Consider the following 15,672-nt stretch of genomic DNA (forward strand, 5'->3'; position numbering starts at 1 on the left):
ACCCCGCCCCTTCCCTACCCCCCAGCTGTCCATGAACCCGCCCCTCACCCGCAGCATGAGGAGCTGTGACAGGAGAGCATCTTCCTTGGGCATCGCGCCGAGAGAAAGGGAGTCCGTGCGCAGAGGCCACACCGCGGCGGGTCCCCAGCAGGCACAGTGGCCGTTGCGGGTGTGGCTGCTGGAGCGCGGGTGTGCGGAGGACGTGGGTCCCGGCTCCCAGTGCCTGTGGACGGTCACCTCGCGTGGCCAAGCAGACTTGGCAGATGTGAGCAGGGGTGCCGCAGTAGGAGAGCATCAGGCGCCATCCCGACTCCACCACAGGCCGGACCCCGTGAGAGCAGGGAGGAGCCCCAGAACGAGGCTCTGCGGGGCTGGGAGTCAAGCCGGCGGCCTCTCCAGAGGCGTCCCGGCGGGTCCCCCTGCGTGTCCCCCTGCGTTCCCTTCAGTCACAGCGACTCTCGATCCCGTTGTAAAACCTGACTGTTTCCTCCGCAGACCATCGGTCCCCAGGTCCAGTTTTACGTCCAGCTCCTGATTCCTGGGGGTCCGGTCTGGGCCGGCGGGCAGGCCTCTGAGAGGGGAGGCCTCCCCAGGCCCCGGGCCGTGTCCTAACACCTGTCTCCCTGCAGGAAGCCGTGGTCAGCACGTGGCTCCACCTCAGTGATGGCTCCGTGGCACCCCTTGACATCTACGACCCCAGGGACTTCGCCCTGACAGCCACCTCCCTGGACGAGGCTGTCGTGTCCGTCCCCCGGGCCCACTCCCCCAGGTGGCCGGTTGTGATGGCCGAGGGGGAAGGCCAGGGGCCACTGGTGCGCGTGGACATGACCATCGCGGAGGCCTGCCAGAAGTCCAAACGCAAGAGCATCCTGGCCGTGGGCGTGGGCAGCGTCAGGGTCAAGTTCGGCCAGAACGACGCCGACTCCAGTCCCGGCGGGGACAAGGACGAGGGCGAGATCAAGAACCACGCCAGCGACCGCCGGCAGAAGGCTCAGGAGCCCGAGGGGCCCCCGGGGGGCCGCTCATCCCTGGAGCGCGAGGAGGGCCCTCTCCGCAGGGGTGGCACCACGGCCCGGCCGCTGCCGGACAGCCGGGTGGTGACGAGCGGCCGGCTGGACGCCGGCAGGCCCTCCGGGGAGGGGCCCCTGCAGCGCATCCCGCTGGACTTCACCAACTTCCCGGCCCGAGTGGACCTGCCCAGCGCGGGGGGCGGGCTGGGGGCCAGCGACCTGGTGCAGACGCCGCGGGGCCTGAGCGACCTGGAGATCGGCATGTACGCCCTGCTGGGCGTCTTCTGCTTGGCCATCCTCGTCTTCCTCATCAACTGCGCCACGTTCGCCCTCAGGTTCCGGCACAAGCAGGTGCCGCTGGAAGGCCAGGCCTCCGTGACGCACTCGCACGACTGGGTGTGGCTGGGCAACGAGGCGGAGCTCCTGGAGCCCGCGGCCGAGGGGTCCCCGCCGGGGGAGGAGCACACGACAGTCCTGGACCGCGGCCCGGGGGGCAGCGAGGAGAGCGGCCGGCTGCTGCTGGAGGGCGGCGCCCCGCAGCACGTGCACGGCCAGGTGCACAGGCCAGACCCGGGGGGCGGGCGGGCCAGGGACCCGAAGCCCGAGCCCCTGCACTCGCCCACCTCCAAAAGGAAGAAGGTGAAGTTCACCACCTTCACCACCATCCTGCCAGACAGCGGCTGCCCCACCGTGGACTCCATCCTGGGCGGCGGGGGTGAGGACATCAAGTGGGTGTGCCAGGCCGCGGGCGCCCCCCCAGAGCTCAGAAACTACCTGGAGAAATTCAAGGAACAGGCGTAGGCCCCTCGCTGGGCTCCGGGTCGCGTCTGGCTCCAGGAGGGCCCTGCCGTCAGGCCCACAAGTCCTGGAGCCTCAGAGAGGGGCCGCGGGTCTTTTGTAGCAAGGATTTTTTTAGCCGTCGATGATGGCAGAGTTTCGAAAGTCAGCGGAGCCAACTTTGGGTGGGTTGCCGACGGAGACCCGGAACTGCGCAAGGGCCCACACTAGGAAGATGATTTTACGAGTCGAAACAACCCAGACAAGCTACCAAAAATTATTTGTTAAAAAAATGCAAAAAGACAAATAAAAAGACAGAAGGAATCATCTCTTTATTTATATTTCTAATAAAGTAGCAAAATCTGCCACGAGGTCCTGTGAAGAGACCCTCTCCGTTTTGGTTAAGTGCCCCCCCCCTTCCGAGGACAGCCGTCCGTCAGCACCCGCCAGGAGGAGACCGTCGGAGCCCTGGGTGCCTCTGGCCGGGAGGAATCTGAGGGTTTTCAACCTTTACCTGACAATCTTCTCTTCTCCCCCACTTTCTCTGCTCCTTCTAGCAAGTTCTTTCTGTGTCCTGTATTTGATTTGTATTTAATGTTTATTTCCGAGGACCAAATGGTATATTTTTCCTAAATTAAACATACATCGTATGTTAGGTGAATTCTTAGAAACAGTCTCCGTCTGTCCGTGTGACGCTTTGCGGTATCTGCTCCAGCCATGTTGATATTGATGGGGTGTAACAATCGAAGGGGGAGGGGAGGCGCCTCTTGATCTTGGCCTTGCCCTCCACCACGCCCCCCACCCCCAGGCCACAGCCGGTGGGCTGTCCCAGGGGGACCCAGCCGTCTGCACAGACGCTCAGAGCCCAACACCCACGGGCTCCGGCGTCCTCGGGGGAGGTCCGGTCAGAGCCACGGGGGAGAGACCCGACCCGGGAAAACTCTGCTCCTCCTCGGGCCGTCTTAGATCCGTCACAAAACTGCTGACGCTGAGAGGTGAACCAAGACAAAAACTCTGGGAGGGATTTCGAGTTGTTTCTCTGACTCTGTCGGGCGGAGCCTGGACCAAAACGATACAAATCTATGTTAGACTGTCGATCAACTGCGGTTTTTAACAGTCTAATTCTGTAGCAGCACATTGCAGAGACGCATTCATCCAAAGTCGGCTGTGCGCAGAGGAGAAGCGCCGCGCCCTGAATCCGCCCCTCGGTGACGGCCGGGCTCCCCCTGTCGGCTCTCGGCCGGTGCCCCTCACCCAGGAGGCTCGCTGTTTTTATTTTTTTAATTCCTAAAATCAGTAGCTAAGAAAGGGTCCTTGGCGCCTCGTGACCTTTTAAAAACAGATATTTCTAGCACATGTTATAGACTGAAAGGAGATATTTATTTATACCTGTGATGCCAGTTGTCATTAAAATGCTTTCCATGCCTTGACAAGTCCGTTCCTGGTGGGGTGTTTTTTCCTCAGTCAGTCCTTGCTGAAGAGACCACCTGCTCGCTGGGCTTGAGGGAAAACACACAAGCCAGCCTCTCCTTTCCTCCTGGGGTCCCGCGGCTCCCTGGGACTTGTCGCCCACGGCCGTCCACCCCAGCGGCGCCCACGGCCACGTGGGCTCCTGAAACACAGGCTGTGGGGGGAGCTCCTGCCAAGTCCCAGGGCGCCGCGGATGCCGCGTCTTCGATCCACACCAGGCGGAGAGGAAGCCCGGGACCCCGGACGGAGAGGGCTCGCGTCCCGTGGGGGGAAAGGGTTCCTTTCATCAGGACTGTCCTTGTGTCTGTTGTGTGAGGTCTCAGCGGGGCTGGTGGTTAGTCGGGGTGGGGAATGTTTTGGGAGAAGATCAGGTGGTGGGATTTTTTTTTAGTAACGGTTTTCTTAGGACACAGTTCACGTGCCATAGAATTAACCCGTTTACAGCATATGACACCGGGGTGTTTTAGTTTATTCAAACAGGTGTGCCTCCACCGCCACACTTCCCTGCCCGGGACCGTGACCGTCACTTCCCATTCCTGGAAACCACCGGATCTGGCCAGATGTGCCGGCGTCTTATCCCCGTGGGAGACTCCTGACCGTCCCTGGGCAGGATCATCACCCCACAGCGTCGCCCAGTCACAGTGGCTCTTCTCGGGCGGAGCTGCTGGGCGCAACGCGACGGTGCGGTTCCCTCGTGAAGGCTCCAGGAGATCTTGGCGCCCGCACAGCGCGCCCGGACCGTGTGCAGGCAGCGGGAGCGCACCGTCTCCCGGCCCTCGGTGTCCGCTCCTAGGTCCTCCACCCACCTGGTGGCTCATTCGTCTCTTTAAAAGGTGAAGGCTCCAGGTAGGGGCAAGGCGGGCTGGGGTTGGCCCTGTAATGCTGGGTGCTTCCTCTCTGCCCTGCACTTAGGAAGGGACCAGACTCATCCACCACCCCCCCGTCCCCCCCGAGCTCCTGCAACCAGCCGGGCGGTGGCCCTGGGCAAACACGCTCGGGCCATGAGCCCGAGAGGTAGGGAGGGTGGCTGACACCTTCCTCCCCCGGCAGGCCCTCAGGGAACATGGCCCTTGTGAGTGAACGGCTCGGAGTCCAGGTTGGGTGACCGCCTGCTCCCGTTTCCCCTGGGACCGGCCTGGCCTTAACACTGGAAGAGCTTTCTTCTTTTCCAAGTTAACACAGTGTACCTCTAAAGTGTGAGCTTTAAATGTCAAGTGTATTTCAATTAAAAAATAAATTAAGGAAAGAAACCAGAAGACCCACGTCCCACGGAGCCTGGAAGCGATCCATGCTGTCAGCACATGACGCGTCAGCCCTGCCCTCCCCGGACTGGGGCTGGTGCCCCAGGATTCCACCATCCCAGCCTCTAACCTGGGGTGACAGCCCTTTCTCCGCATCGACCTCGGGTTTGTCCCAGGTGGGACCAGAGGGCGAGGTCTCTTCTACACTCAATAAACGATATGTTAAAAAAACTGTCGGCCCCTAAAGCACATTGGATCAGTCATCGGCTCCCCTGTTCTCTTTTACTCTGAGCATCGGTGCCGCGCCCACCCTCCAAGACCGCCTGCCTCCCAGGCGAGCCTGTGAGCGCTCTGACGGAGTGTGCAGACACAACCTGACTTATTCCCAAGGGTGCGTGTTCCACTCCTGCAAACGAGGCCCCAGGTGAGCTGCGCAAGGACCGTCTCCTAGAAGACACGTCCTCTTCCCGGCGACGGGCATCTGAGCCTGGGGAGGTGGGCACAGCAGCGCTGGGCCTGCGCAGAGACACGAGCTGCCAACCTTCCCGTCCAAACGACCCAGCAGAACGAGAGTGGATTGTCTCCTGGCTGCTGGTCTAATCACTCACTTTGCCGACACCTACGGAACCCGCTGCGCGCCGGGCTCTGGGGTGCGTGGAGAGGGTAGCAGAGTTAAGGAGGCCGATGCCAGCCGGAGGCGGGAGGAGGCCGGGAGCGTGGGTGCGGCCGCGGGCTGGGGGGCGGGCCGGACGTGGGCCCCTGCTCTGCTGGCACCTGTGTGTGCCCCAGCCACGCCCACACGGCCTCTCCAATCACCAGACTGCTCTTGCTCACGTGTGAATAGATCTTGAATGTTTGCCTCCATTAGCCATAAACGCAGTAATAAAGATAGGCCACTCCCTCGAACAAGTGGGCACCAGGCCCCCGGGTTGAACGTCCTGCTCACAGCCTCACTGGCCGTCCTCCGAGGCAGGTGCGCCAGCCCGTGTCGCAGATGAGGAAGCAGGCATCCTTCCCAAGGCCACGGCCAGGACATAGCTGGGCGGGGCCTCAAACCCACGGTTGTATCCCAAAGACTGCGTAATTATTACACTGTGCAAGCTTTACATATAGCTTCTAGCATTAAAAATGTAATAAAACTGACCAAAAAGCAATTCAGCCTCATTACACAAAATCTGGAAAACAAAGAAAAGCAGAAGAAATAAAAGGGAGGGAAAAATCTCTCTAGTCCCCTGCTTCCAGAAAAATAAATTAACAACTCGCCTTATTTACCTTTTTTTTAGCCAGTGCAAACAATTTTCCCTGGTTGCATTCATAGTTTGAAAATATACCATTACTTGAACGTCCGGCTTTGGCTCAGGTCATGATCTCGCGGTTCGTGGGTTCGAGCCCCACATCGGCCTCCGTGCTGACAGCCCAGAGCCTGGAGCTGCTTCGGATTCTGTATCTCCCTCTCTCTCTCTGACCCTCCCCTGCTTGCGCTTTGTCTCTCTGTCTCAAAAATAAACATCTAAAAAAATCTTTAATGTTTTTTAAAAAGGAAAATATACCATTACTGATCTGACTGTCAAATTATTGTTTCTCGGTTTTGCACGCAGAACGTGAGCACAGTGCTCACGAGGACAGCAGTGTGTCCGGGCCGGCGCCTGGGAGGCGGCCTTTCCGGGTTTGCTCTCGGGTTTCTTCTCTCTTCCTCGGTTGAGGTCAAAGTGCAAATACTGATTTTCAGCATCACGAACAGGGACGGGTCTGTGGTCCCCAACGGAAGACCTATGATCACGAAAGTCACCTGTGGGGGCGCAGGCTGCAAGGTGCCGGGAGCCAGGGGGCGGGGAGCCCCGAGACTGGAATCAAGCCCCAGCTCTGCGGGCCTAGACCCTCCACCCGCAGGAGAGGCCGACCCGCTGATTTGAACAAGAGCGCCACCTGCTTGTCATGTGAGGCACTCCGGCTGCACCTCCCAGGAGGCCGCCGGCCACGCTCTGCGCCCAGAGGCAGATGGGGCCCGACGTGAAAGGGGTCGCAGGGAGAGCCAGCCTCACCTTCCGCGGCCAGGGACCGGCTGGCTCCGTCCGACTGCCTCTAAGTCGCGTGAAGGCTAAAAATCAGCTGCCTCAAGGCACCAGGGAGCCGTCCGGGCGTGGGCGTCGGAGGTCAAAGACCTCGGGGCGGTGGGGAGCCTACGGAGCGGGCCCCCTCTGCCACCACACTTCCTCCTGGGGGCTTAGCGGTCGGCCTGCGGAGCTCAGAGCCTGAACACAAGGGCACAGCCAGAGCTCAGAGCCAGCCCGGTGAGGCACTTGCCCATCCCGAACCGGACGTGAAGGGGACAGTGACTAGGAATCTGAGGACAGCACAGGGTGCAGAGGCGTTAAAGGCTGAGCTGCCAGTCCTCTCCCGGTGGGGTTTCTGGTTCAGGGCTGCGCTGGGTGGATGGACACCCCAGGCAGGTAGGCGGCAGGGGTCCCCCAAAAGCCAAGGGCGCTGGATGCTGGAAGGGAAGGTGGGCAGAGTCGGGCAGACGCGAGGCCCCCAGGAGGTGTCTCTGAAGACCACTGTGACGGGTTCCCCGGAGCACAGGTGCACAGAGGTGGACCCTAGAGCAGCCTCTGACGGGGGCACGCAGCTTGGCCGGCTGTGCGGGGGGCGTGTCCCAGCTGCTGGCGGACCTGGGCGGGGAGGGCTGGGCCCGGCTCACGTCCGTGGGAGTCACCTGCCTCCCTCGAGGCTGCTGAGGACACAGGCCAAGTGCACAGGACAGGGCGGCTCCCCCAGTGGGCGCTCGGGCCAAGCTCTTCTTCACAGAGGCCCAAGGAGTCAAACCTCGGACAGAACGCTGAGGTTTTGCGTTCATTTCTGCATCTGGAAATCTCCCCCTGGGAAAACGGCATCGGGCGGGTTTCCGAAGTGTGTGTTCAGAAAGGCTGGCTAACTCCTTCTACGCAGCAAACAAACAGAAGGCAGACCCACGGCTCTGACTTACCAGCTCCTGGAGGTGTAGGTGCTCGTTGAGAAGTTGTTTGGAGCAAGATTTATAGCCTAGAGCCGAGGAGCGGAGGAAAGTCAGGTCACCCGGCTCAGGTTTCTTTTTCAGGGAGAACATTAGGTAATGTGTCACAGAATGAAGCAAATTGGGACATTTTTTTCCAATTTACATTCTACTGACCAAAAATGTCCAAAAGCCCTTTTTTTCCTGTCAAAAAGGGCATTTGTGTGGAAAGAAATTACCAGACTGTGAAATTTCATTGATCTTAAAAACGTGGGTTAAGTTTGGGGTCAAGATTTACATTTTCTCTGATTTTCTCCGTCCTCCGAGTGAGGGCATGGTGGAAGGCGGGGCCGTTTCATCAGTGAGGTCCGAGTGCCGCGCCTTCGGAGCACGGTGTCAGCCGCAGAGAGAGAGCCGTCACGCCACATGTGACCGACGGGGTTAGACGGCACAGGACGGGGACCGGGGCCCCGACAGGGGATGGAGTCCAGGCACCCGTCCCATCGGCTAGTACACGCAGAGACCGGTCCACAGCTCGCCAGGCCTCCGTACTGGGGATGTGACCACAGACGGGAGCTCCGGGGCCCTATCCACATGGAACCCGGATTCTCATGGCGGGGAGCCGATAACACGGACATGAACAGAATCAACAAGATGGTATCGGATTGTAACTAAATAGCTCAACAAAGGACAGAAGCCTACATCATGAAGGTTGGGAATCACCTCATGTGTCAGTGTCCTGGGGCTGTTGTAACAAACCTGGTGACTTAAGACCACAGAAATTTATTCTCTCACAAAGACACCCTATGGACGGGAGAAGATGTTTGCAAACAACATATCCTTTAAGGATTAGTACCCAAAAAATATAAGGAGCTGATACAGCTCAACATACAAAAAATAATTATCCAATTAAAAAATGGGCAGAAGACAGGAACAGACACTTCTCCAAAGAAGACATCCAGATGGCCAACAGACACATGAAAAGATGCTCATCATCACTTACCATTAGGGAAATACAAGTCAGAACCACAGTGAGATCTGGCTCACACCGGTCTGAACGGCTAAAATCAACAGCACAAGAGACAACAGGTGTTGGCGAGAATGTTCTTGCAGTGCTGGTGGGAATGCACACTGGTGCGGCCGTGCTGGAAACCAGTGTGGAGGGTCCCCTGGAAGTTGAAAGTAGAACTCCCCTGTGATCCAGTGACTGCCCTACTGGTCATCTACCCAAGAACACAGAAGCACCAATTCAGAGGATACACACACCCATGTTTGTTTATAGCAGCTTTATCTACACGAGCCAAATCATGTCCATCAGTAGATGAATGCAGATGCAGTGTATATATACACACAACGGAATAAGGTTCGGCCATCGAAAGAATAAAATCTTGCCATTTGCAACGACGTGGATGAAACTAGAGAGCACAATGCCGAGTGAAACAAGTCAGAGAAAGACAAATACCACACGACTTCACTCGTGGGTGGAATTTAAGAAACAAAACAAACAAGCAAAGGAAAAGAGACAGACCAAGAGCAGACTTTTAACTACAGAGGACACACTGACGGTCACCGGAGGAGGGGGGCTGGGGGCCGGGTGAAGGGGAGGGAGATTAGGAAGCGCCTGTGTCGTGAGCAATGTACGCCATGTCCGCATCACTGCACTGCGCGCCTGGTGCTCAGGCAGCCCCGTATGCTAACCGTGCTGGCGGGTGGGGGACACGCCATCTGATTCCCGCAGTCCAGGGGACCACACTCGCCCCGGAGGCTCCAGGAAAAGTCTCTCTTTGCCGCTTCCAGCTTCCAGCAGCTCCGGGCTTTCCCCAACTTGGGGCTGCCCCATCCCTATCTCTGTCTCTGTCTTCACGTCGTCTACTCTCTGTGTGTCCCTGTGCCTCTGCCCTTCCCAGAACAAAGGACCCCAGTCATGGGATTCAAGGCTCACCCTAACCCACTATTACATCTGCAAAGACTCGACTTCCAAATAAGGTCCCAACACGGGGCTCTGGGAGGCCATGAATTTTGGAGGAACGCGGTTCTGACCAGAACATACAGATTTAGTCACACCCCTGCCCAGTTCATTGTCTCACGTTCTGCTCCTGCAGGAACTCCACCTGAGACAGAAGACTGCGGGGATTTGCTAATGGGTCACACGTAGGGTTAAGAGAAAGGAATGACTTTGCGCAACTGGTGGAAGGCTCGTCTATTTACTAAGGCCATGATCGGACGGTGAGAACAGATAGAACTCCAACAAAGGACACGTGCGGAGACGCCTGCTTGGAGCGCGGTGGCCCAGGCCGCAGCAGGAGGCCGGCTCCGTGTGGAGCAGCGCTAACAGCCGCCGCCCCGCAGCGTGAGGGGTCTGCGTCGGGACTGGTATGAGTACCCTTCTCTCTCCGCGTTCCCTTGGTCTGGTGGCCTGGCGTAAACGGAGTCCTCATTGCAGGGGAGTCGGCATGGTCCCCACCCGGGAAAGATGAGGCACACTGCAGCAGACCCCACAGTTTATAAATCTCTGGGGACTGAAACGGCCCCAGTGCACGGCCCTTCCAATGAAGACGATCCAGCCCGTGAAGAGGAAAACTGTAGTCACCCAGAGTCGGAGTTCAGAAGCAGAGAAGAGGATGTTCCTCATTTCTACTCTACACGACTACTCCTGCTGTTTGTAGCGAGGACACTCATGGCCTCAGGCAGACATGGAAGGTTCCAGAATCTGCTGCTTCTTAACAAATGACCTAGATCATAAATAAATGACTTTCTATAGAAAAACGAAATGGACTTCCAATTTAAACAACCTGAAGATGAGAAAACTTATTTCCAGTGGACTGTCTTTTAGGCCACAAATTTGGGTCTGTAAAAAAATATAATTTTTTTTTGCTATGACTAAAGTTAAGTTTTCTTATGAAGTCTTTTGCCTTTAGGAACAAGAACTTAATTTCAAGAAATTCGTGTTTTCTTCCCTTGCTCCTCAAGAAGGCATCTAAGCTCCAACAGGCTTAGGGGTCCCAGGACACGCCTGGAGGGGGTGAGGGGCAGACCCCACCTGGGTGGGGCCGTCCATCCACACCAGCACCTGCTGGCCGCTCCTAAACCCGCCACAACCCCCCTCCCAGGACCTGCTCCCAGACAGGCTGCTCTGGAATCCACAGGCTCATTCTGGGCGCCCCGCCCCTCGTGGGGCCTGGAAAGACCCTGTGAGGCTGCCGAAAACCACACCCCCCACCTATACGCCCGTGTGCCTCAAACCCACGGAGGCCAAACCGCTTTGAGCGCAAGGGAGCTCCCTGAAGTGGGTTTTTGGGGATGTCTGGCCCAACAGAAGTTAAGTTTATTGGGAAACACCAAGATGTGTGCCTCACAGACTCCAAACCTGCGTTTGCTACGTGACGTGAACGAGTCACGGTCCCCGGCTTTGTGTCCTTGCAGCAGGGCCGCCCCAGAGGAGCCCTGAGGAAGTCGGCGCCCACGCTGTGTGTTAAATGTGACCTGATCTGCACACATCTGCAAGAACACGTCTGTTCACAGAGCCAAGTTCACGGGAGGACAGGACGCACTCCGGGCTGCTGATGCACACGGGCCGTCAGCCCGAGGCCCGAGGTACAGACGCCTCCGAGCCCTCAGCCGTGCGGATGAGCAAAACGCCCCGTGAGCCCTGGAACCGTTGGCCCTGAGGGAACTTTTTTTGTCCACCGTTCACATGACCCTAAAAATCCCTTCCTCTCGGGGCACCTGGGCGGCTCAGTCGGTGAGGCGTCCGACTTCGGCTCATCTCATGGTCTCATGGTTTGTGGGTTCGAGCCCCGCGTCGGGCTCTGCGCTGACAGCATGGAGGCTGCTTGCGATTCTCTCTCCCTTTCTCTGTCCCCCCCGTGCTTGTGCTCTCTCTCTCCAAATAAATAAATAAACTAAAAAAAAAAAAAAAAGAATGGTTAGAATATACACACCTCAGCCCCGAAAGAAAGGACCATTCTGTACCAGCTCTGAAACCCCGCCATTATATTTGCCTGTGAGCGTGACATCCATGAGACACGGCCCAGACGGGCCGTCCGTGTTCCAGTGAAGGAAGACAGGATCATGGCCTTGGTGTCGTCCTGGTAACACTGTCTGCCTCCAAGCCCCGGCAGGTGTCCACGCCCTCGCTCCTGGAGGCTGTGAATCGGTCTCCTTACGTTGGTTACAAGGACCTGCCTAAGGGAACGAGGGAGACGGAAGGTCAGGGTCAGAGAAGATGGCGCCATGCGGGCAGAGGCCAGGGGGCTGTCCACACGTCCCCAGCGAAGGCACGCGGGCAGCTCTGATACACAGGGCGAGGCCGGATGCAGATCGTCCCCTAGAGTCTCCAGAAGGAGCACAGTCCTGGCCGCGCCCTGCCGTCGGGACCCCAGGACCGGAAGAGGGTACGTGTGCTTCGTTCTCAGCCACAGGTCACGTCAGGGCAGCCACAGGACGCTCGGACGCTGCTGCACGGCGTGGCTGTGAACCCTCGGCGACCGGCGAGAGGACAGGGCGCTAACGATGCAGCGTCTGTGCACGGCTGCCTGGCGTGTGTCATCACAGACACGGGGAGTCAGCAGGCGGCCACAACGGTCAGCGTCGGTCACCTGCTGTTCAGCCCTGGATGCAACGGACGGCCCGGAGCAATGTCCGCCCCAACCCTGCACCCTCTGCCCCTCCCGTAGAACACACGGGGCACGGGGCGCCCCAGGGATGCCCCTCAGTGCGGGCTCGCCGCACACTCTCTTAGGTCTCCTGAATCAGGCAGAGATGAGGAGACCAGGGGCGTGGACGTTTCCCCCACGTCCGGCACACGCGCAGTGGAGTGGGCGGTGTGCACACCCGCAGCCCCTGCCTTCACGCCCTCTCGAGACCCCGCCGGTCCTCGGGCCGCCCGCCGCCAGGAACACCCCAGGTCAGTGCTGAGAAATCCTCAGTTCATGAAATGGAAACAAACCACTTAATTTTGATATGTTTTATTTAATTGAATTTACCTACAATGTTATCCTTTCGGAATGCAATCGGTCTAAAAAGTTTACCGATTGGATATTTTGTATTTTTATACTAAGTCTTCGAAATCCAGCAAACACTGTACAAATGCAGTAAATCCATCGTAAAATGCTGAGAGCACATCTCCCCACGTTCCAAGCACCCCAGATCCCGCGAAGGGACCCAGGGCACCTGGCTGTTTCGGGCGAGGGCACTCGCGACGAGGCAGACGAGAAAAGCACCTCTGTCCGCCTTCCCCTGCAGGAAGGACCGGCGACTCTCACTCACCCGACACACCTTGGGCTCTCGCCGCCCAGACGTGGCACCAGAGCAAACAGCACAGCGCAGGGCCCCGACTTGGGGCCCATCGCTTTCCGCCATGTACTTACCTCCCGCCATGGGCCGCCCCTGGAAGCCCCCGGTCCCTGCCCCGGGTCTTGTCATTTCTACGCAAGGTCACTGTCCTTTCGTCAAATGCTTTACAACAAGTTCTAAGCACCCGCTTTGAGTTGAGGGTTCCCTGGTGTGCGTTTGCGACGGACGTGTTAATAAACTTCCGTTGGCCTTTCCCAGGTTGACCTGCCTTCCCTGGGAGGGAGCCTGCAGTCACATAGCGTTGGCTCGGACCGGATCTGAGTGCTCTAAGCCTGCCCGAATGGTGAGGGCTTTTGTCTGATGCCACCGGCACCTCCATTTCTCCAGAGCTCGCTCTACAACTTCCATAAAGGTGCCTCTGTAGCTGGGTAGATTCTCCCCATTTGGGGCAATTTAATGAAAAAGGTAGAAATTCCTAACGCGATGGCAAGAACAGACCAGAGCAGAGAGCCGAGAGCAGCCGTCAGAAGGTCTCTTTCCTCATTAGCAACCGTGGTCTGGTGCTCCGGCAGGTCATCGCGGGCTTGATGGACACACACCGCTTCCCCGTCCAACAGAGGGGCTCCTCCCTGGATTGCTACTTGTCACTGAGGGGAAAGAGAGAGGGGACCGCGCACAGTTCAGACGATGGGGCGCGGAGAAGGGGTGGTGTTTAATGAGGACCCAGAGATACTGCGGGAGTTCTCTCCTCCGCTTCTCAGCTCCCTCTTCCTGCTTTGCTGCCTTTTTCATGTACTGACCAGGCAGTAATGGCAGAGGAAGAAATATAAAGAATCAATAAGCATCTACGAAGCAGCCAAATGATCCCAAATGAAAACAGTCTGTCATCCGTCATCCTCCAGAGTGACCACGACTCGTGCTGCAATTGTTTTACTGAAGTGGATCCAGTTGGGGTGGGGGGTGCGGCGGGGTGGGAGTGGGGGCAGAAGCAATGTAACCCCACAGGCTGATTGTGAAATGTTATAACGTTCGGCAGAGCCACGGGGAAATTTTGCAAATGTGGATAACCTGCTCCAAAACAGGAATGGATTGCCAAAGAGAAACAGACAATGTAAGCTAGAAGATTCACTGTGGAGGAACAAATATTTCAGAGACAGAAGACCACACCAAGGACCCCTCACTATCACTGTCAGAGTGGCCACACCCAGGACACAAGAATATGGTGAAGGGGCGCCTGGGGGCTCAGTCAGTTGAGCATGCGACTTTGGCTCAGGTCATGATCTCAGGGTTCATGGGTTCGAGCCCTGCATCAGGCTCTGTGCTGACAGCTCGGAGCCTGGAGCCTGCTTAGGATTCTGTCTCCTCCTCCCTCTGCCCCTCCCTTACTTGTGTTCTCTCTCTTACTTTCACTCTTTCTCAAAAATAAATAAACATTAAAAAAACAAGAATACGGTAAAGAAACTATTGGAAAATTATAATGACCAAAAAAAAGTGCCGTGGAAATTTAAAAATAGCGTTTCTGAAACTGCAGGTGAAGATGAAGAAAGGCTGGAAGAATTTTTGCAGAGTCCAGAGCAAGGCAGCAACCACGAAGAGCTCAAGAGACACTCCAAACAATGGAGAGAAGAAAAATATCAGAGAAATAATAAAAGAAAAGTTTCCAGCACAATAGCAAGATATGAATCTTTAGAATAAGAGAGTTCACCTCATGTAGACACAGCACATTTTTAAAACACCCACATCTACGACATGCCTGGAAATGTAAGAGCTTCATAGATAAAAAGAAAACCCTTAAAGCTCCGAAAGAGGAAAAAATCTGCAAATAAATTAAGAACGAGGCTTACAGCAAACGTCTCATCAGCAATGCTCAGTGCCGCAAGGACGTGGAATGATTCTTTCAAAAGTCTACGAGGAAACTGCCTTGACATTGACACTCAAGCCTAGGCAAACCGGCACGCAAGGGTGAATGCGGCCATTCACACATACAGAAAGCTCCAGGCCCTGCCTGTGTTCGTGGAAGCGACTTGTGGGGGACAATGATGGGAGCCCTATGGATGCTGTGGGACCCAAGAAGCTGTAGCAGTGACCGGGGCGTCCCCCTGACAAGAAACAGCACGATCTCTGCAGCTGGTGCGTAGAAGGCATCGATTCAAATAAAGCACAAAGTCAATGTCTCACTGGAGAATGTCTTCAAGAAGAAAGGTCGGGGGGGAGGGCTGTCGGGGCCGCCAAGTTTTCTGTCTGCCTCAGGCAAGGATTATCACTCCGTTGAGTGAGCCAGTAAACAAGATTTGCATCTGGAGGCTGGAGATTGCCATTTCCTGGTCAAAATAACTTTGGTGACTGTCTTGCTGAGCTAGACGTGAGTGGCCGAGGCACACAAAAGATCAAAACCGTATTCAGTGTTAGTTCTCCATCCCCCAAGATTGCTGAGGCAAAGTCGGGGCACTTCTTTGATATGCATTCGACTCTGTAGCCTGCCTAGGTCAGCTTGCCTTGTTTCCCCCCCTGAAGACTATATAAAGAACAGTTCTTTGAATAAACGCTCTCTTTCGCCTGATCGGAGAACCGTGAGTTCTGTCTTTACTCTCTGCGTCTCCCTCTCCTGCCCCCTTTTTCTCTCCCTCCCTCAGGAGAAGGACCCGCGGCGCCTGCAGCCCTAACCTGAGGTAGAGGCAGACCCCGGGTCCGCTCTACGCGGGGCTCGGGCCCAAGAGTGCCGCCGCAGCCCAGAGCGGAAGCGGATGGACAAACGGACTTGCGTTCCGGGTCCCGCGGGTTAAGACTCCCGCAGGAAACAACTATGAAGAGCGAACGAACGTTCTGGAGCTGCGGGTTTGGGACAAGCGCTCCGGGACTGAGCGCGGGTTACGACAGGGGGCCACCATTT

General features: G+C 57.0%; 1 protein-coding gene across 1 annotated transcript in view; it reads left to right on the forward strand.

The window, feature by feature from the left end:
- Window positions 1–1,903, forward strand: part of LOC115278167 (transmembrane protein 132C-like) — a 107,899-nt gene extending 105,996 nt beyond the window's left edge. Inside the window, exon 6 of the mRNA XM_029922611.1 lies at window positions 630–1,903. Coding sequence (XP_029778471.1) covers window positions 630–1,811 — 1,182 coding nt within the window. The 3' untranslated portion in view covers window positions 1,812–1,903. The remainder of the gene's footprint in view (window positions 1–629) is intronic.
- The last annotated feature ends 13,769 nt before the right edge of the window (window positions 1,904–15,672 follow it).

This window comes from Suricata suricatta, chromosome 14 (assembly GCF_006229205.1).
Source record: "Suricata suricatta isolate VVHF042 chromosome 14, meerkat_22Aug2017_6uvM2_HiC, whole genome shotgun sequence".
Lineage (NCBI taxonomy): Eukaryota > Metazoa > Chordata > Mammalia > Carnivora > Herpestidae > Suricata > Suricata suricatta.